This window comes from Aptenodytes forsteri, unplaced genomic scaffold (assembly GCF_000699145.1).
Source record: "Aptenodytes forsteri isolate BGI_AS27 unplaced genomic scaffold, ASM69914v1 Scaffold267, whole genome shotgun sequence".
Lineage (NCBI taxonomy): Eukaryota > Metazoa > Chordata > Aves > Sphenisciformes > Spheniscidae > Aptenodytes > Aptenodytes forsteri.
In genome coordinates this window covers 334,619-357,603 of record NW_008794173.1, presented here as the reverse complement: position 1 = coordinate 357,603, position 22,985 = coordinate 334,619, and the positions used below count along the sequence as shown (strand labels likewise).

General features: G+C 39.1%; 1 protein-coding gene across 1 annotated transcript in view; it reads right to left on the bottom strand.

Moving 5' to 3' along the window:
- The window catches only part of CNTN6 (contactin 6), a 92,642-nt gene that overhangs the window by 55,150 nt on the left and 14,507 nt on the right, over positions 1-22,985 (bottom strand). The window contains exons 3-5 of the mRNA XM_009283533.1: positions 13,572-13,667; positions 3,819-4,022; positions 2,174-2,276 (exon numbers count right to left, since the gene is read on the bottom strand). Coding sequence (XP_009281808.1) covers positions 2,174-2,276; positions 3,819-4,022; positions 13,572-13,667 — 403 coding nt within the window. The remainder of the gene's footprint in view (positions 1-2,173; positions 2,277-3,818; positions 4,023-13,571; positions 13,668-22,985) is intronic.

The following is a 22,985-nucleotide window of genomic DNA, read 5'->3' as shown; positions in this document are numbered from 1 at the left end:
TGGGAAAGCAGTTCTGAAATCCAAGAGAGATAATAACCGTTAGTGCTTGTGGCAGATCAGAGGTATAGCTCAACAAACGGTGAGCTGAATTGATTTTAACATAAACAGACAATAGTAGGGGCTAGTGTTTTAGTGGAATTTAAGCATCTAAAGGTGCAGATGGCCACACTGCTGCATTTATATGTGCCTAACTACAATTGTAAACAGCTGGGGGTAGGAAACATCAAGCTTTTAACACTATCACTAATCACCTACATACCTTTAGAAATCTGGCCTTATCTAGTAAGTTAAGAGTATTTCACCTGCAATCTGTTTCTGTTGCTTTATTCACATATAAATGCCAGCTCTGAAATAAAGCTCTTTCACAGATTGACATGTTAGTGAAAATGTGGTTCAAGGCTCTGTTCAGGGAGAAAAAGCAGACTGAAAACAGTACAGTTCTGTATGAGACATCTAACCTGTCAAAAAAAAATCTAGAGAGGAGAAATTCTCTAGCCACACCACTAAAGAGCCTTTACTCACAAACAGCACCTCTCAAATACATACAATAAATTAGATGCACTTTAATAGTACGATAAAAAAAGTTGTGAAGAAAGGATTTCTGCCCATGGATCATTGGTATTTACTCAGTATAACTCCAGGGAAGTATAGCCACACTGGTTTCAGCTGCAGTCCTATATATGAAGAAGAAAATGTATATTAAAGCTGCATCAACCCTCAGCCATTCCGTTTTCCAAGCACAGCACAGAAGGTACTGTGTTCGCTGAGGGATTTCATTATCTGTATGTCCTTCAGTCCACCTTTTCTCCTTAAGATGTTCTTAAAATGGCAAAGCTTGTGTGTCACATTAACATGACCCGTCTTTACCCCTTCAGTAATAAGGCACTGTTTTGTACATATAATTTACTCTGTTTTTGAAATGCTTTTATGCAGTCAGTGTATCATTGTTAAATGCTTTCCATGCAACAGATGGAAATATGAAATGACAACTCGAAATGTAAAGCCTGCACTGACTCACACATAATTAAGGAGGTATTTAAAGAGAAGTAACTTGACAGTATTTGGAAAAGAAAATCAGCTTTAGCAGGAGTGTTCCAGTCTGGTACTTGTTTTGGGCCAAAAAAATGCATATGCCTTTGAATATGGCTCTGTAGAAATATTCTTCATCCTTAAATAAAAATTAGCCCCAAGATTAGTTTATATAAAAATCTCATCTGAAAGGGAAGGCCATTTCCCGTCTTATTAACTTTTTATTTGCTTTATTTTTCTACTTCTCAGCATAGGTTCCAGAGGAACATTTGATTAATTTGTGCTGTCTGCAAGTCAGGCTTTTAACCTCTGGGAAAGCTCTAAACACTTTAAAAGCTTACAGCCTTAAAACAGATTGTCAAAGTGAACTTAAACTAAATAGAGGTCAACAATCTAAGGTTATTTTAGCTTTGCCAGGGAAAACGGATGCTCATTGGAAAGACTAGTTTTCACAGGCTGGTTACGCTTACTCAGTTAACCATCTGCTCTTTGAATACAGAGCACCCCTTGCTGTTTGAATGCACTGCTCCCTCTGTAAGTGAATACAGCAGTGTAAGCAATCTAGGAAACATACAGGCTACCGCAAGCCCAATGGATTTGTAGATTTTAGCAGGAGGGGCTACTGCTAGGGCTTCCCAGGGCTCCTCAGCATCTCTTTGGAGAAGAGTGTGCTGAGAGCCATGTGAATCTGTCAGATCCATTCTAGACAGTCTATGTGCTCTTGAAACACAGCCCGTTTCCCCGAGTTTCATTCTTAACAACGATGCCACGCACAAAAATATTCCTGTTTTGATGCAGATCAGATATGAATGTGCAGTTACACTGAACGCTGTAACCTGAAGTCACGTCTCACCCCAGAGTTAAATCTACTCTCAAGGAATATAGTCTTCATTCTGATTTCCCCTCCCCTCCCCACCCTTCAAGCTGCAACCAAGTGGGCTTCAGCTGTGGTATAGTTTTCTTTCTCATTTCCTTGGGAACACGTTGCACAGAAACAATCAAACCAAGATAAGGTTAAAAAAGTAAGTTTTACAAACTTACATTCTGAACAAAAAAATTCTACTGTGCAAATTAGAACGAACCATTGTTTCTCACTGTAGAACAGTGTTAGAACCCACATTTTAATAAAAGACAAAAATCTTACTTTCCGAGGGCAAAGCATTCCAGTTTAACAGATGAGCCCTTCGCTGCATATGTTGTTTCTGGAAAACGTACTTCAATCTTTGGTTCATACTCCCCCATCACACCTGTTGAACATCAAAACAGCTAGCACTCCAGTTGAGCCTCAGACCTGTCTAGTACAACAGAATTTCAGTGTAAAAGAAAGGATGGTGTTAATGTCAGAGCCTTACGTTCCACCCGTGGCAATCAACACGTGATGTCTATGGAGCAGGCTTAGCCTGCTGGGTGAAATTCAACCCCATGCTGAAAGCTTGTGTGAAATCTGTAAGTTCTATGCATTTGAGAGTTGAAGGGCATGACTTTATACACAGGTTCTACGTATACAAGGATGTTACACTTGTGCATTAAAGTTTTAGAGACAATTTAGGGTTCACACCTCTTTTTAAGAGGCGTTAACAAGCAATGCCTTTAACACTGGTCACTTCACTGAGTGGCCACTTCTCAGGACACTGGATATATTCTGGGAGCAAGAAAGGTTTATGGAATTCTGTGTCCAAAATACTTGTAAAACACTTCTTTAAAGCATCCAAACATGAGCTCCAGGCTTGAGAAAGGCTGATGTAATTAGATGCAATGATCACATTTGAAAATCTGGCTGAACATCTGGTAAACCACAGATAACCCATTATCAGTTCAGGACAGATCCCACACTGAAAATGAGCTTATTCTTATTTTATATTTAACAGGGATCTGACTAATATGCCCCATATAATTCGCATCATTGCCTTAAAGGCTGCCTGTTTATGACCCAGTCCAGAGGCCACCAAAGTGAATGGGAGAAGATAAAGAGACTGATAGAATGATTCTGAGAAAAGGAATAAAGTAGGGTGATGAAAAGGAAGAAAATGGTCAGAAGAGATCTTAAGCATGTACACTCACAATTTGTACCCAATTATTAGCTCTTGAGCTGTGGAACTATAACTTTGTTTTGGGTGATCTGATCGAATATGTTATAAAGCAGCACAGTCTCCTAGTGGAAGTATTATTCTATAATGCACACTTGAGTTTTATTTATCCTAGAAACATAACTCTATACAGACTTTTATTACTGATTGCCACCACTGCTTTGCAAACAGTGCAAGTATATTGACATTTAGGTGAGCAAACGTACAAAACAAACTTTGTGTAAAGATTTCCCAGGTATATATTTCTCACTGTGAGCATTCAATGAGAAGTGTTGCCAGAAAGATATTTGTATATGTGCAGGTGAGTTTCTCACCTCAGTGACTCACTTTGAAATAACTTTCTAGATTTGTTATTCGAGTTATACCTAGATTATAAATTTAGAAAGCTTTGCCAGATTTAAACCTCAACACAGGCATCCCTAAGATGAAAAACATTAACATACCATTTGACATTCTCTTGCTATTTTTCAATGATATTGAGCACCACTTTCTTTGCATACGTTTATCTAATTTTTCCTGTCCTGACAGTTCAAATCTCATTTAAATCCAGCAGAAACTGAGATCATGTCCCACCGCACAGCTTTTTACTGGGAGCCTTTTACCTCCATGAGGACGCATAGCAGTATTAATTTCCAATAACTGGAGATGGACCAGTTCGCACTGTGCTGCATGTTTTTAGCCAAGCACGCCCAGATAACTTACCATCGCTGCGGAGCGTGAGAGGAGTGGGTGGCCCCTGCACGCTTTGCTCTGCTTCAGAGTTAGTTACAACGCAGGTGTAATTGCCCACGTCTGATGGCTCTACTTTGGCAATGTACAGATTTCCCGTTTCTTGTGAAACAAAGCGGCGACCATCTTCCTGAACATGTAAGGTATTACTGTTGAAGATCCACGTATAGGACAAGCCTAGAAAACACCAGATACATATCATGTATCCCTTCCAGTATAATCTGCTTCCCGTTAGTGCTTAAGTGCAATATCGCCAGTTGAAAGAACGAGTCAGCTACAGGGCAAACCACTGGGGATGCACAAATTAGCAAAGGCAAGGTAAGCATTGCTTCAGTTTTAAACTTACTTCAAGCCACTTCAGAAGGTCACAAAAGTCTTTGTCCCCTGATAATTTTCATTTTCCTGCTTAGCCTATTTTTAAGTAGGAATGGCAGTGCTGCAATGCCATGAGAAAGCTGTTTTAGTAAATAATTTATATTTATAACAGTCCCCCTCTGAGCATCGAGCGCCAATTGCTGGTCAGTGTTACAGCTCCTTTCTTCACTCTGGATATGGAAAAATGAAACTGGTAACAATAACTTTATCATGAGATTCTCATGAAGGGAGGAGCTCAGCTGCACGCAAATATTTTGGAGATTAGTTAATATTTGGTCCTATTGCACATTTGACCCTTCTTGTCTTCCATTCTTACATCTGCTCTCAGTTCTCGTCCTATTCTGACTTCCTAACCCTTTTTTGCCATCTTTTTCCATACAGTGTTTCACAATGCGTACCTTAATAATGTATATTATATATATTGTATATATATTATTATTATATATATTATATATATTGTATATAGACAATATATTATTGTCTATAGTCTAGGCAACTTGAAGCTAATTTGACTAGCCCACCCTGGAAGGGCCGATCTCCACGAGCTTACTATCCAAGGGCCCTGCTTTTCAGAAGGGCTTTTTGGCGAAGCCTTCTTGCACTGCCATCAGTACCACAGCGAGCATGTTCAGTGCTTATAACACAGCGTGCTGCAGCGCAGGTACACCCGAGGTGCCCTGCCAGCCCCACGCTGTGGCTGCTCCGCGTTGCTGCCGGCACCCAACAGCGGGAGCAGGACTGAAATTCTGTCTTTAATGAGACACAGTAAATCACAAGTTTCAAAATCTACCAGTTTAGCTTTCCTTAATTAAATGTATAATTCATAAGCTAACAGTGTTCTGCCAACAGCTTCATTTTTACACATTTCCCCCATCAACAATCCCATTTGAAAAAGATTATTTACATTTCTTTCCCCCCCTCAGTTACAACATGGGTACAATATGGTAATAAGTCTGCAAACTCCAGTAGTTTTGTGGAGTTTTATGTTATCATCTCCTAACATTTTAGGACTCTCATTAGAAATGATGCATCTCCAGGGAGCAATCAATGACACTTTCTTTACTTGGCTAAATCCTGCAATAGGCTCTGTTTTACTACAGCTTAACGCTAAACTTTTTTCCTGATGTACAGTAAACCTAGAAGATGCAACAATTCCTAAAAGAGTGTAATACAACACGTGTGTGTACATATACACGTACATACACACAAGATAAAAGCACCATGTTTTCACATTTGCATGCCCATGTACTTTTAGGTACCTGGTTAAAGCATCTATTTACAGAAGAAAATCTGGAGATGGGTGGGTTTTTCCACAGGGAGGATCAGCCTATAGCTAGGTGTAAGTGGTGTAGCCATGACCTGATATGTCTTCCAGAGACATACTATACACATACTATGTTCCTGTCTCAGGCACAAAGTGTGATGACTATAGTCTGGCTGGACAAACAGACCAAAGTGACTGGTGTGGGCAAAACTCTTGGTTTCAACTCTTTTTTTTTTTTTAAGTTATCTAACCTACAATTTAGGGACTGTAAAGAAAATGCTGAAGATTTGCAGGGTATGTGCTTCAATCTATGTTAAATGAAACAGTATGTTGTAAACTTGGGATTTCTGTGGAATACCTTGGATCTGCAATCTCCTCAGATTTCACAAGAACTGGGCCTGCTGCCCTGATGTCCCTTTTGTGACAGCTGGAACCCTTGCTTTCCACCTCACACAGACCTACACAAAGGCACATATGTGCTTATCTGCAACAAAACTGCTCTGAGAGTTTGAACCACCAAGAGCTGGATGGACAGACTTTCATGAAACATTAGTGTACCTAATGATAAACTGGAGGTAGTTTAAAAAGTGAGATAAATAGGAAAGATGAGTTTGGAGGTTCCCTTCCCAGAGTCTAGTTCTGGTGCTGGCAATTACAGGGCTGAAGAAAGCACTGACCCACTCTAGCAGGGCACCACCGTACCTGCTAAGACACCAAATGGATGCCCATGAAGGACCTTCAAACCATCTTATGGCATGCCATCAAAAAACAGATCCCTGCTGTAGGACCTGGTGATGCAGCTAAATTTTCTGTGTAGGACAGAGTATACAAATCCTAATAAAACTCTATAAAACCAACTTTATGCTACAGAGAAATTCTTCATGAGGTCAATCTGTGAATTAATGAATCAGTAAAAGAGAGCCAGTCCTTGTCTGTCCTGATTTCAGTTCTCAGGGGGTTCCAATTGACTTTATCTTCCAAAATTTCTGTCACTCTCTCCCTGTCTGTACTCCACCATTGCCTTAGGACCTATTGATGAATTTTCCTATTAACTGGGAACAAGTGCAGGCCCCTCCTTTTCATATTTAAAACCTTTTCCCCCCACAGTATGAAGGATACAAACACTACCGCTCACCTAACCGTGGGTTCATCATCACCAATCCACAGGCCATACTTGCCTAGAGCCTAACTCAGCTCCACTAAACTCTGTGGAAACCCTGATTTTAATTGACTTCAGTGGGAGTTGGATGAAATCTCAAGAGAAAGGAACAAAACTTTGGAGATCAAAGCAGTCTACTCCCTTACACAATATCTCTTAGAAAGTTAAGTGACAACATCAACAGAAGTAATAGGCTAGAAAATCTAACATTGCATTATAAAAGAAGCTACTATTACTTAAACATTTCCATTTTGGGTCACTTTGAATGAATCAGATGTGGAGCAGATCCACTGAATGAGCAAAAGAAAGTAGTAAAAGGCCCATGCCATCACTTTCAGGGCCACATTCATTTGCCTGAGTAAATCAGCAGCTGGGAAGAGTCTGGTGAAGGTAATGCTGAACAGAAGGTAATAGAGGCATAGAAGGGAAATTATAGAGAGATAGCAACCTGCTAATGAAGTCTAGCTAAAATGAACTTGAAAATTGCTGCTGACAGCTATTTTATGGAAGAACAAATAAAGTTACAATTATTTTTTAGTTTATTTTTTTGTTTTCAATTTAACCACTGTATTTCTGAAATGGACAGCAGTTGGGATCACGCTTCAACACACCGCAACAGTCTCAGAATTATTGAATTTCAGAGACCAATATTAAAGAGCTTCAGCACAAAAGGTCTTACACAAGTCTTAGCCATTATCAGCACCAAAGATTTTTGTGGGCTGTAACTTTCCCTCTGGAGTAACCACTTTTCACATGACATTGAAGATGAATCAACATGCCTGAAGTAAGGGAATAGAGGTTTTTCTATATTAGAGGAATTAGTCCAATTTTCCTATTGCTCTTTTCACTATAGTTAACACATGATGTTTTAGAAAAATAAATGTATGAGGTAAAACTATGTAGTGGGGCAGAAGGGAAAGAAGCAGTTGGGGAAGGAAGCCCTTCCAGAGAAATGTTCACTGATCACAGGGTGCCGCTGTGTATGGTGAGAAGCAAGTTGGAGTAATTTCAGATGATTCCTTACTCAGTGGTGATTTAGATATGGACCAAACAAGCAGAATTTGGTCCCAGATTGTTGTGGGTTTTTTCCCCCCCCATAAACTTTTGAAGGAAATTTCTTACAGTAAAAGTTGAGCTCATTCCAAAGACAGATAGAGAGAAACTATGATTTACACCTAGGTTACAAAAAATTCTGCTAACCTTACAGAGTTTTAAACCCAGAGAGATTCCCTCTGGTATCTGGACCTACAAATAATAATATAAAATTCAGAGCACTATGAAAGTTTCAGGATTTAGTTCACAAAAGACTAAAAATATTATCCGTATAATTTCTACCCTCAATTTTTTAATTTAACACCTATGCGTCAAGGTTTTTTCTAAGACAAGCTTCAAAAACATTAATCACCTTCAGGTAATTTTTTTTTTAATTCTGTCTAGCTATGGCATAATAAATATGTACAGCTCCTTTTCACATGTACAGCTGATTGGCCTCAACCCAAATTAACATATTTGAGCACTGAACACTGGAAAATGATATTTGCTCTCAAAAGACAGCGATCCCAAGGCTGTTATTGACTCTGTGAGAAGATGCCTGGGAGAGCACAGAACTGCCTTTACTTCAAAGGGGCTACATGTCAGTGGAGGGATAATTACAGCAATATAGACTTCATTATGCATATGCCAGAGCATGAGCTATTTTATTAGTGCTGCAATCCTAGGGTGTGTTTGGGATTTTTTTTTTAATCCAAGGCAGGGGACTAGGTGGTGTCAGTCTCCCTTCTCAACCCAGGGGCCCCCAAAAGTAGGTTAACTCCACCCCACCTTCCAGCCAAGCACTGCCTGGTGGGGCAAGTCCTGAGCTTGGCCAGGCAGGAGAGCATTGCCTGTGTCTGTCAGCTGTGAGCACTTTCCTTCAGAGCACAACTGGGGAAGAAGAGCAGCTGATAATCACTCCTGATATACTAGTCCAGGGAATATAACATTTCAGTGCTTTCCTCAGCCCAAGCAAATTCAAATCAATACTGCTCACCCTGCAGGAGAACAGCTACAGGCTGGTCTCAGGGAAGAGACTCTTCCCCTCCTGCCAGAGCTGGCAGGAAAGGATTAAAGATTCACAGGAGCAATAGGAGCAGAGAGAAAGGGACTCTAAACCCATGACTAAGGCACTCAGCTTTATAAAGGGAGATACATTTCAAAACTTCACTTTTCAGATTATGCATTTTATGAAGTAGACTGTTTAATATAAAATGCAGAAACAACCTGAGGCAGAAGTCAAACACCCTTTTACATAAGGCAGCACTGCTCATCTCATCCCATCCCCTCCACACACCCAGTTTCCTATCTCCTGCTTTCACATGCACCTCCTTTCCCACCCTTCTGCTGGCTGAGGATTTAGCCTATTCCCCCACTAAGCAGGTCCACAGGGCACCTACTTCCTTAAGAGTGTTTTGGGTTTTTTTTTAACGTAGCCTTGGTGTAGTAACGCCAGCATAGAGAAAAGCCTACAGACTCAGCATCCCAGCTTCAAACCCTGGCAGCTCTTATGCACAAGTAAATGCAAATGCATGAGTGATCCTGCTGCTCCTAACAAGATTAGCAACTTCCTTAAAGCTCTGCAGGGAGCCAGCTTGAAGGAAACAGGCCTTACATCAGAATTCACTTCTAAGAAAATAAATGAATAACAGCCCACCCCACAGTCTTGTGTCAAGTATTACCATTTAGGCAGCAGCTTCTTAAGCAGTCAGGTCAAGCTCACATATAGCTACAGAAATGAAGGCTTCTTCAAACTTCCTTCCTCCTCCCTACATGCTTTTCTCTGCACCTTAGCTTTATATAAAGCACTATTTTTTGATAATAAGATATTACTATATGTTGGTTACATAGGGGGAAAAAAACGTCTTGTGTCAAGTATTACCATTTAGGCAGCAGCTTCTTAAGCAGTCAGGTCAAGCTCACATATAGCTACAGAAATGAAGGCTTCTTCAAACTTCCTTCCTCCTCCCTACATGCTTTTCTCTGCACCTTAGCTTTATATAAAGCACTATTTTTTGATAATAAGATATTACTATATGTTGGTTACATAGGGGAAAAAAAAGAGCTGACTTAAGGAACTTAAGGTAGAGAAGAAACACTTCTCAGAGAAGGAAATACAGCTTACCTTCCCACACCTACACTCCAGAGCCTCACTAACAAGCAGAGAAAAGTCACATGCTGAACTTTATAAGGTGTGTTAATGAGCATCACAAATAACAACAGCTGAGGCTGGAGCGTGGCCGATGCATAAATAGGCAAGGAGGGGCTGGATGAGGAAATAAGGGGTTTAGGCTGGGTCAGGTAGTGTAGGGCAGCTTTGCTCTTTCTTTCAAAAGTTAATTACAGGCTATGTTTTTTTGTTCATTAACTGTAGAAAATTTTTAATGCCTTGTTTGATATAAGTTATGCTTTTAAAAGGTGGGTCTCTTTTCTTTCATTCTTGTGTTTGATTTTTGCTAAAAGTGCTAATGTTTGTTCATAGCAATATAGAGTAGGTTCTGTTTTGATGTTAAATTTTTCAGTATAGCTCTAACACAGCTCTGTGAGGTTTTTGTTCTCTGAGGGTTAGTTTAAGGTCTAAAGCTGTTGGAGCAACCCTTCTGTACATTTTTCTTGTTTTTTATCACATAGCTGCCTAATACATTCTCTATCCACTATTAGAGTGCAATCACTTATTTCTCTTGTATAAGCAAAAATAGGTTATTGGTGCAGTCTCAGTTAAGAAGCATGTGCAAAAAAACCAGTAGTACAGCTGTTCTTGTCTACTATATCAGAAAACTAAGTTTTGTTAAACTTAAGCTCTAAATCTTTTTGAATGTGGAAGAGTACTTACAGTATATGATAAACAGCTGAGTGGCTTAATGATATCTGCAGAGCTTGCTTTCCTGTGAACCTAGCAGAAAGTCTAAATTCAGACTGTGGTATAGGGCTAGATAAGCCTAGCAATGTGTTGATCTCTGTAGTGAGAGGTAGAGAGAAGTGAAACATTTCTGTAGATACCAGAGATAGTAGAAATATTTCTTGAGCTCTCATTCTGTCTACCTATTCCTACTTCTTGATGTTATATGGGAAGAAACTTCAATTAATAAAATCTCCTTGCTTTCTTAGGTTCTTGCCCTTCTGTCTCTTCTTCTATTGCTAGTAGAAGCAGCTACAGACTTTCTAGGTTAGCAGGAAGGCAGGAGGCTTTACCTACTGCATCCTATTCCAAAATATCTGTATTAATGATAGCTGCTTTGAACAATTGGTATACAGAGGTTTTCTGTCTTCCTTCAAGTCAAAGGAAAATAAAGCCAGTAGCCATCAGAACCGTGTTCCTTTCCCTCTGTGTAATGTATGGTAGGGCCAGGTCTGTTAAGTGACTCACCCTGGGGAAAGAAGCAGCCGGTCTATAGGAAGGAGTGCCTGAAGGGCTGTATCCATCTGCTCTGGCTCCCTTGGGTGTCTTTTCAATGACATAGATAACTTCTTTGCAAGAGCATAGTCAGTGTTTTCTACCCAAACAGTTAACCTGTTTCCCTGCAAATGCTCATACTAGCAAAATGTCTGCAGTGGTTATAGGCTGTATCTATTAAGTTGTATAGGAAATTCTAAGAGCAATTTTGTTTCCTAGTGTATAGGACACATTATACAGCTTGTGTTGTCTTACTCATGTTAACGTTATAGGAAAGGCAACTCTTTTCCTGCTGAGTATGGTATATCTTCCAAATTCCTTGATATCTAACTAATTCCTGTCACATTTAAAGTACTGTGCAGAACACTTGTAATGGAAGCTGTATGCAAGGCTAGTAATCCTTTCTCCTATAGGTATTGTAAGTCAGAGGCAAGGGTTTCAATTAAGAAAAGAACTAAATATATAATCTTTTTTAATAAAAACAACTTCCTAAGCATCCTGGGATAGTATACAACTTATGTAGTTCACATCATGTGCTTCATCTGATGGCATATAATTTTGGATCATAAATACAGTGTTTATGGATAACAAAAGAACTCAGTTTCTGTTCTCTAGAGACTTGTTATTTCAGATAACATATTTTTCAGGCCTATTGGTCAACAGCTCACATCTCTAGCTTAAACTGTGGCAAAGGCTTTGTTCATGGATACAATTTTGTCAGTTCAATTAATCTGGGGTGAACTCATTTGTTAACTATTTATTTGTTCTGAATGTTTTCTTCTACTCATTCTCATTTGTCAAAACATAACTTTTACCCTACAGCAAGAGGAAAATATATAGCTTGAGCTGACTCAAGGATGGATGTGTTGTCTTTCTGTCTGTCCCATTGATACATTTCAGGAACTCTTCAAGCCTTTTCTGCCCTTCAGGACTAGGTTTCACTTCATCCCCTTGATTATATACATCTTTCATATGGCTGTAAACACTAAGTGAACTGACATTTCCCCTCTGTTCGAGACTTGTGGGCTTTAAATTGATTGATGGGTTTATCTATATCTCTGATATACTACAATCTCTTTATAGATCACTATTTACCCTTTCATGGGAATTTGTCTTATAACTCTGTTTCTTTAAGAAGAATTGAGGAAACATTGAGAGTAGGATGTTGGCACTAGCACACCGAAAACTGCAGCTCCTGTGGATGTGTGGTCACTCCTGCCAAAAGCAGGACATGAGTCATCTGAGAGCTACTGATTCTTTCCATCCAGAACAACACAATTTGGTAACTATGCTATTGCTATTTCCCCTTTATTAATATACATTAGCTTTTCCACGGTGACATTTCTGATCATCTTCAGTTAGTTACATTAGGAAACCATAGTTCTTACTCCAGACTTCAAAAGGTCTGAAGCAGTTTTGATCTGGGTTCTAACACCCCTGGAGGAGACTTGTGAACGTATGTAGCTCAAAACTTGCAAGAGTCAACGTTGGGAAGAAAAAAATAAATATCCAGAGATCACTCAAGAGCTTCTCACTTCTGGTAGGTACAAAAAATGGCAGGAAAAAATGGCAGCAGCAGTGTATGTGCATGTTCAAGTCTTTGTATTGCTCTGTAAATGCTGATGTTGGAGGTGGTAATATGCCTATAAAAAGGAGGAAAAGGAAAATTGTGCCCCATGTTTAGGGTTGTCTTGGGTGAAAAGTCAAACATTGTATGAAATGCATTACTGGTTCATTGGTTGTCACCTGGACTTTACCTTGTCCAGAAGGCAAGACCTCAAAAACAGCCTTATGGTTAAGAAGCAGTAGTAGGTAATGGCAACAGATGCAAGGCATCCCCAAATCAATTGCACAGAAAAATCCTTTTCATTCTTTACCTGAAGCATTGAAAATTATCAAGCAACCTGATCTATTCAGACCTCCTTTGATCAGAGTTTACCTCTCCAGAAGTCCCTTCCAATCTAATTGTTCCTATGATTTTTACGATTATCAGGAAGGAGAGAATCAGGTATTCAAGAACAGAAGACAAATTTTCATTACAAATCTAACGTGTAAAATGCATGATTCAAATGATAGCATTGAAGTACCAAGCACTAAAAGGCAAAACAGTCAGTCCACTCAGACCTGAAGTGGTTTTAATGTGGAAAGAATTGCTGTTGGTTGCTCTTCTGCCATTCCATATGAGTGAAGGAGCTGAGATTACTGGTCATGTCAGGAGATAGCCTTTTGGACCTTCATGCTTTCTTTGCTTGTGTCACACCCAAAGAGCAATGACATGTTCTAGTCCCTCAGGTGACCATAGAATAATAAAAAAAGGGACCCTTAAGAAGTCCAAACCCCGGTGTCCTTTAAAGAAATGAAATCCAAATTTGCTGTAAACCCATACATTTCGTGCACAAATAAATTCCAGTGCTAATCAGGCAGGGAACTGTGTAGACTACTTCTCCTGAGCTATAGCAGTTGATGTTCAGGCTGCACACAACGTAGGGCTATTCATCATACCTCCGTAATGTGGTGGAGGACCACAGAGCAGAACCACTCCTTGTCCTTCTCTGACTGACACTGTGCTTCTTGTTTTCATTTCAAAATTTTCAAGATCTTGAGAGAAGGAGAAAACAAGACCCAGTTATTATCTGTCAGATTTATACTTAACTGTACCCCAAGCTATGCAATGCTTATGTAACTCAAGAACATAGTCACATATTTATAGCATAATATAATCTCAGTATGTGAATTGCCACACTGTATGGAAAAATAGCTCATCCAACCTAGTATCTAGTCCTTTGGCAATCATGAAATACCTGTTCATAAAGCAGTTATACTCTAATCCTGTGAGTCTGTATTTACAATTCCTAATTGCAAAGCTAGGGTATTATTCCATGACTTTTTTTAGCATCATTTTTTGGAGCTTATTAGACTCTTAGTCTACATGAGTAGGAGAAAAGTATTTTGCATTGTTCCCTTTTCCATAGAAATAAAAAGCAGGTGTGCTCTTCTATATATACAAATGATAATTAAACATCATCAGGACTCCCACAGAGTGTGTGTTTAAATGATGATAAAAGTATGTTGTATAAAAGTATGAGTCTGTTCTACCCTAAAGCTGGGCTGCAGTAAGTAGGTATGTTTTAATTGACTCGAACAAACTTTAGCACTGGTTTTAAAGGGAAGAAAGCGGATGCTTTCAGTAAGAAATCGTGATGGTTTGGGGAAATCTCCTGTATAAACATGACCATGCCTATCTCCCACAGGTGATTTTTATGGCTTTTTTTTTTACTGAATCACACAATCTCTTCTGCATTCTTGCATTTCACTAAGATGTGGAAGTATTTCTATCAATATCATTCCCTTTAAATAATAATTCAGTTACAAAACCTGACACAATAGATGTACTTTAAAACCTGATTATTTACTTTTTGATTCAGTTCTCATCCTAATGAGAAGACTTACTACTTTTCTCAGAGTACTTTGGGAAATGACTGCTTGAAATACATTCAAAATATGTTTTAATATAATAAATAATATCAGCTTCCCCTTAAAAATCTTTATTCCAGTGTCGTATACTGCTTGCCTTAAGCTTATTTACTTTGCTGCAGATTCTTGTTTCAAACAATTGTTCCATTTTTCATCAGCTGAACAACTGCCTGATCCAGAGTTCAGTAGAGAGAAACAGTTCTCGTTGATCAAAGCAATAATGATTACTACCTGTACAGGCTCAGCTATTTATGTCAATATATCAATTTTCTCCCCCTTAGTTGAACTTTACACAGTTAATTTTTCTTTTCCTCTTCTTCATCTCCTGTATATTGGTCTCGTATGAAGACATTGTCTACTCAGAGGTGACTGAATTGAATTAGGCAGCTGTAGCACCTCCTTGTGCTGTCATAGCCACAATAGATGGTACCTGTCAATACACTGGGAAAGTGTTTTAAACTCTGATGTTCTTTTAATTGCCTGCTGGCTAGATCTCTGTCTTGCAGTCTGGGTAGTCTGGAAGGACAAAAAAAAAAGACAAGAAAGGCCAAAAAAAAAAAGAAAAATATTTATTTACTTAGTTCTATTCCATCCTGTAATACTAATTGGAAAAGAAAACAGTGGATGGATGTAATATGACCGACTGGAGTTTAGATTCATACTTAGAAGGTACTTACTGGTCCAGTCTCTGAATGTGTGGATTTATTTACTTGTTCTGAAAATTCAGTCTGAGAAAATTTATCAGCTTTCTCCTTTTTCTGTTCTTTCCTGTGCATTAAGTGCATTCTGAGAAGGCGGTCAGCACAAAATATTTGTGTGGAAAAGTGGCCCCTTGGTCAGCTGTCAAGACATTAGATGGGGATTTGCTTGGGTTGGCTGCCCTGAGGCTTGTGTGGTCTGGGAGAAGGGGCCAGCTTTGTATGGCAAACAAGACCCTCAAATTTTCCTATTTATTATGTTAAATAGAAAAAAAGATTGGAAAGGTGCAAAACATTCAGGTCTTTCAGGATTCAGGCACTAGCAACAAAAATGGTCACATTTCCCTTTCCTATCACTTTCCTTGAGCTGCTAATACAATGCAGATTGTGCAGTTTCTACAAAAAAAAAAAGGAGTTTAAAAAAAAAAACAAAATCTTGGGCTGTAATGGAAAATATATGTAGTATAACTAGTGGTTTCTAATGCTTTCCGCTATGGTAAATCAGGTCTACTTTTCTGCTGAGAACAAAATTTCACTTGTTATGAGACACCTGAGAAAGGAGGGGAAAAAAAGGAAGTGCAGTGCAGCAGTAGCAAAGGTTCTCATGACAATTCAGAATTAACTATGTAATACTTTACTCTGAAATTGGAAGAGATTTTGGAAAGTAATAAGTTGCTAGTAGGAATTCTTAGTTTAATGACATGGTATGTTGTGGTATAATTTTTACTCTAATTTTAGAAACTGTATCACCTGTCTGTTTCTCCATTAAAATCATGACAAGTATCCCTGATTTAAATACCACAAAAGCAGTAGTACTAGATCTTTTATGGGATCCACTATTTTATAATTAGCAGGACTACTTTGATTATATGTGGGGAAAAAGTTGACTTTGCCTTTTCAACCTTAAATTGAGTATCAAAACCTGCATGCAAGAGTCTAAGCTCTTTCATAGTAGGTTTATAGTTCAGTTATACAAAGCAGCTCAGCTTTTCCTGGTGCTGGAGAGAAGTTTTTCATCCCATTACGCTTACTAGTGAATCATAGGTAGAAAAAAAAGTAGATATGGAGGAACATAAATGGTCATTTAATGTTTTCCTCTGGCCCATGACAGGTACAACTATGCTATGTCCTTCCTAATAGATACTTATTTAACCCATTTTTAAAGACCTCTAGGGATAGACATTTTCTTTAGACAATCCATTCCAGTGCTTGACTCTGAGGTCAACACACTGCATCTTTTAGAAACCCCCACCCCCAAAAATTTAGTAGGCCTAAACAAGAATGATCTTTTTTCTCTATCTGAAGTTGATTTTGACAGATAGTTGCACAAAATTTATTGTGTCTCTTTCTGTAATAAAGAATCATTGCATATTAAAAAAATCTCTGAAAGAGCAAAACAAAGCAAAATGAGTAAAAATAACTTATTAGGGGAGTCAGTCTTACTTCTGTTGTCATCTTTATTGGACCCTTTCTCCAGGCAGGCAGCATCTCCTATGAAATATTATGACACCTCATTCAGATGGGATTCAATAATGAGTTATAAAATTGTCTACCTTTGTTATGTAGCCCAGGGTGATAAACCAGAGGAATGAGGTGGACCATCAGAAATAATGTTTCTTTTTGCTGGAGGCAGTCTTTTTGCCCAAAAGATTTTTGCATCCATTTTTCCCCCTATGGTGCTGTATGTATTTTCAATGATTACCTGCAATCTAAAATGTGTTAAATATATATATAAAAAACCCTGAAGATGAAAAAAAACAAAACCCGAAGATGAATATAAATGTAGATATTCTACTTTGCTCTTGTTATTCTGAAAATCTGGCTGCTTCTCAAAACCACTTCTTTGTCCTGAGCGGGCATTTACACCAACAGAGCACAACCACGCCGTTCTCCCAGTTACTGTCACCTAGCATAGCTTTATAACATGACATAATCTAATAAAGCATAATGTTGCTTGTCAAAAAGAGTATGAAATAAGATCGCCAAGATCAGGTGTTTGGCACACATTTAGATTGTTAATGTGCACTTAGGAATAGTACGACTATTTAACAGATGGTATATTTGCTAACTTCAGTGTTTCTGCAGAGATCTATAAATAAATTATCACCTAGTTCCTACATAATTCCTTCCATTCTTTGTCTGTATTTATCTCACTTTATGAACAAGAAGTTCCCTCGCACTTCACTGCTCTCTCAGCTGTGAGTTTTAACAAAAAGACCAGCTTTTTTTCCAGCACTGTGCATGTTGGCAGATTACTATTGGTATAGCACAATTAATCAGTTGGATGTGATAATGAGGTCATGTAGGCTAAGCAAAATGCTCAGGTGAACAAGTGATTCTTCACAGTGAAGAGTGGAAATATATGGATTCAGCTGTGTGTGGCAAGAAGTCATCATCTTCGGCTGGGAACATTTGCAGACCTAAGCGAGAAAGGTATGTGCTCAGAACAAGCAAAACGTACGGTGTTTTGTGGAAACTGAACTAGAGAACGACAGGGCTTTCTCTGATGTAAGCAGGAATACTTGAGGTGAAGGAGGCCTTCAGCTCCTTACCAGGTATGAAGGGAGGAATGGGGAGAAGGAATGGGCCAGAGCTTTTTTCAGCTGGTGTGAGTCAATAGTACCCCACTGGGGTCAAGGAAATTATGCTGATTTATGGCAGCAAAGGATATGGCCTGCAGGTCTTCAGTGTGGATATTCAATTACAATAAAAAGAAAAGGTGGGAAGAACGGTGTTTCTGGATGAGGATGACCACAGATGTAGCTTTATTGAGTAAAGAGCTGCCATTGGGAGAAGGCAAGCAAACCCACAATGGTGGGTGAGGTGTTTACTTGAAGTGATGATCTATGGAGATAGAAACAAATGTAACTGATATACACAAATACTTCCTGCTTAAGTAGTTGTGTTAATTAATAGGCTAATTAATAGGTTCAGTCCCACAGTATTTTTTTCTTTAGTGTTTTAAAGCTCAGCACTGACATAATTGCTGATTGTATCATGAATGTATATCTTCTAATTTTCCCACCACCACCACTGGTGCATGTGTATTACCCACACATCTGGTTTTTTAATATAAAACTGCCTTAAAAGTGTTAGAGTGGTAGGTTTAACTTGCGCAACAGAATGTGTGAAAACATGGTCGGTTTTCCTGGGATTAGGGAACTACTTCTTAAATATGTCTGATAGGAACAAAAACCGAATCACAAGTAGGAACTCATGCATTTCAACCTCCCAATCATGTGTTTGAAATTCCTTAAACTGCTCAGGGATAGGTGTAGCACTTCCAAATCAGCCCATTTTAGGAAGAAGCGTAGGCTATCTCTGCATTACTGAATAGCAAACAAGAAAACTGGGGCATTTTAATATATGAAATTGTAACAGACAATTAGAGAAAGTCCAATTTATCACCTGGCATAATTACTAATAGTTCATCTGAATTAATGTAATTTCATGCTTTCTTGAACTTTTGATTTTTTTATAAATGTTTTGTCATTACATAATCCCAAATATAGTTGTAATTACTTGTTATTGAAATGTGCAATGAGTGTTAAGGCATTAGTAGTAAGAGCACTTTACAAATTAGCTATGCTCCTGAGGACAAATCAATAAAATTTTTCACATGTCCATGTGGCTGTGTCAAATGGTGATATATCACATCTGTTCCAGTTTCTTCTGTTTCTCTTATTGGCTATGATATATTGCAATATGATCAGTGTTACTGGATGTGATGTATCACAACAGAAATTCTCTCACAGGGAAGTGGGATAAAAATTACAACCTCAGCAGTTTTTAAAAGCAGCTCATGGTTTTGACTTGCTGTAAGCATTTCTAACACCTGTGTTACGAGCTGACAATTAGTTACCTTCACCTGCCTGTGACCGCAATGAATTAGGGGGCCCATTGGTAAGTGTGGGTCTGAATTCAATGCCTGATCCAGAGGAATCTGCTCTGTTATAGCCGCAAATAGAAAAACTGGAACTTATTGGAGCTTTTAAATTATCTCAGATTCTGAGAGGTCCCATACTTGGCCAGATTTTGGGTTTGTTTTTATTTTTCACATACAGGAAGTCCCAAACTTTTGTTGAGCTAAAACACTTAGACACAGACTGTGCTTGTTGCCAGAAGGTTGTGACCGTCTGTTCAGACCACTCCAGAAGACCTCCTGCCCATCTAGCCGTGTCTCTCGATTCTCCCCAGTATTGTTGTACTGAATCGCCTTGTGGGAGACTGGTACCAACCTCTTGCAGCTTGGTTATCAATAGGGTGTGTTATGGAAATATCTTTCTTCCTCCAAACATCTACCAAAGGAATGGCTAATCTCATTTCCTACAACTTTCACTGGGAAGTAAACTCTTTTTCAGCTTTCAAAACTGTAGTAAACCTGCTAAACAAACCCTCTGACAGTTCCTTTGTCTTGATAATAGTGTCAATACATTAATCTTTTTCCGTTACCATCTAATCTCAATTTTTTAAATGTTCTAATTGATTTTCTAAGAATTCAATTCTGAGATTAAGAGCAGTGTTATCTCTAATTAAGGTGTCTGAAAGCTGCTTAACATTTCCCACTTCCTGATTTTTAAATACTTGCATTTTCCACTAAACACCTACTGAGTTCTTCTGCTCCTTCCCCGTTTGAAGTACATGTGAACCTCTGCTTTGTCAGTGTTGCAACATCACAGGGTCTGTAGGACTTGAAGCTGCTTCAGCGAGGACAAGCCTGGGCAACACCTGAGTGTCTCCTTTCACCAGGACAGGTTAAAAATCAACTGTAATTCCCACTTTTGTTCTAGTTTTCCACCTGAGGTGAACGCTGCGTCCCACCCTGGTTAAAAGAGAAAGTTGCCCTCTCCTTCCCCCTTGAAGAAGACCACCAGGAGAGCCCCGCTGCTGCTCTTGCCCCAAAGCCCTGCTCCTCTCTGCCCTGACAGAGCAGTCTGCCAAACTGAGAGGGAAAAGCACAATCACTGGGTCTTGTTCTTCTCCAAAGCTGCATAATCAACCAAGGACCTTCATCAGTGCTCCTATATTTAGTTAAATTGCTTTGGAGCTTCTAAGGGGAGAGGACCTGTAATTTACACATTAGGATGCACATGGGCCCCAGGTCTTCAATTCAGCTTAAATGGTATGAATAGCCAATCCAGGCACTAATTTTCAAGGTGGGGAACAATAATTTCTGCCACAGCCTGATTGTCTTTTTCAATTAAAGAGTGAAAATGCCCTTTACAAAGTAATATCAAGCTTCTCTAGAGGAAAAAATGGAAGGTCACAATTAAATTAAACGGGGAGAGTGAAGGGGGGGAAATCCTTAGCTGACTTGATTTTTGTTCATGCACCAAGAAACCCAATGCAAAGAAACATATGCTGTGAACCTGTAATGCTGGTCTACATCTGATTTTTTGTTAATTTTTCCCCTTTTACAGAGTTAGCAGCATAAAATATTAAAGCTCTCTTTTGAACTGAACACAGGACTTGCACAGAGCAGTAAGTGTTGATGCAGCCTTAGGGCTCTTACTCTAAACCCCATCTGCAGGCCAGAGGCGTATCCTAGGATCTGACCCTCTCAAAGGGAGAGGGACGTAAGAAATATATTTTTAATATTTTATATTTCTGAACAGTTTTCTCACTTATCACGGCAGAGTTCATTTGTCACCTGTCATCACAGAGTCACTTTGCCGTCTGCATGAGTTTTCTCCAGATTGGAGTGCTCTTAAAAACAGATTTCTCTCCCCAGTCTAAATCTCATGGGCCAGATTTATCCCCCAGAACTACGCTGATTTGACTGACTTACACTGGAGATGGCCCTGGCCTCCTGTGTCAAACTACCTCTTGGGAGGGGTGTTAACTCTTATCCAAAACCAGCTTCTCTCATTTATATTTCTCCCTGCTCCCACAGAGACCTGGTTTCCCAGGGTGCGCGGAGATGGTTCATGAACTCGCCCCTTCCCTTGGACCTTGACCTTGTTGGCAGTGAGCAGCCATACCCCCAGTCCTGTGGAGAGCCCCTTTTGCCTCCATGTCCAGGATCCTCCTGGGTACCTCCTGTTAAACACCCCACAGTCCCACTTCAGGCTATTAATTTCTTTTTATAATGCTTCTACCAACAAGGTAATAATTACGCTCAAATACATACAATAAAAAATGGCAAGGAAGAGAGGGCGCTCATGCACTGCTGAAAGTGTGTAATGAGCATGTCCACGTGCATATTTCAGCCCTTCCCAAATTCCTGCTGAGCCCTCTGGAGATCTCAGTCCAGCACAGAATTACTTCTTGCAGAATGACCTTGGGTTATCCCCAGACACCACTGCTTTATCTGGCTCATTCCAGCTGCAAAGCCATCAAAGACTTCCAATGGGAATTTCAAGATTTACCTGAATGATTGATGTAAAGGATTTTTGAATGTGAATCTTGTAAGCAGGATTTCAGGTGTAGTATACGTTATTGGTTGTTCTATCAGTAGCATTTAGAAATGAATATTTACAGCTCAGTGCATTCTCCGTACCAGATGTGGTTTGCCTATTGAGGAAAGCTATGCCTGTGGCCTTATTCCTTCACACCGTGGAAGTACCGATGACACACACTGTTCCTCCTTCTTCAACATAAGCTATGGAATAGAGAAGTTTATCTTGTATCTTAAAACCTTTGTATTAGACAGGATCAACCTTCACTGCAAAAATAACTACTCAATTAATTTCATTATTTTTATTTTAAAAAGCCAGTCATTTATTCCAAAGGATTTAATTCAGTATTTTTTTTTCCCTTGCAAGCCTCCACCAGTAACTTTTTTTCTTGTTACACCAAAGAATGAAGCAGCTCATGTGGACATTATAGATATTTCATTCAATAATTTATTGGAATCTAAGTCATATTGTCTGCAATGAAAGTAGAGCAGATAAAAAGAAAATCACCCAGACTGCAAATATAGACTGGTTTTATCCTTCAAAAATATTAAATTTTATCAATCAGAATCTAGCAGCTCTGGGATCTGTAGGTGCTTTGTTACCTACCGTATCTCAATCACATATATTGCTTTTCCAATACAACTTGCAATGGGTTGATTTAGGATAAACTTTTATAGGAACTACAGAATAGTAAGTAATATATAACTAAAAGACAATCTTCAAATACTTATACATTCCCTATTACTACTTTATCTGACTAGCTCACTGCCTGTAATGCTCCTTACAACATCTCTGTAGTGTGTGTCTCCATTTCATAGATGAAGAATTCCTGTCCAAGAGGAGTGAGAGCCTCCTTTTATAATAAAAGTTTAAGCAACTAACCTAATGGAATAAAACAGCTTTAACAAAGTGTCCTGATACAGCACAGCCTTGAACATGGTGGTTAAGTACTCTGAGAGATGTTTAAAACCATTTGAGAGAGATAAAAATGCAGCTTGGGGTTCCGATGCTGCTTGGTCTGCTATGACATTAAATAAAAGGGGAATGCTGCTAGCATCAGCTCCAGTTCGTGTGTTTAACAAGAGAGAGGAGGTCGTGGCTGCATTTGGTGTCGATGGACATTAGATGGGCTCTGAGAACACAGAGCAGACTCAAACCTTTAGGGAATGATGGAGAAAGCAAAACCCCTTCATTATGTAGACATACCTATATCTTCTGGTTTTAAGATTCCAGGCTGTTCTTGCTGTCTTCAGGAATGTCTGGATATTTGCATAATCTTATTCTTGTAGTATCTGAGCTTTAAAGTAGAAATGCTATTATCACCCTGCCTTGTCCTGTCAGCAAGC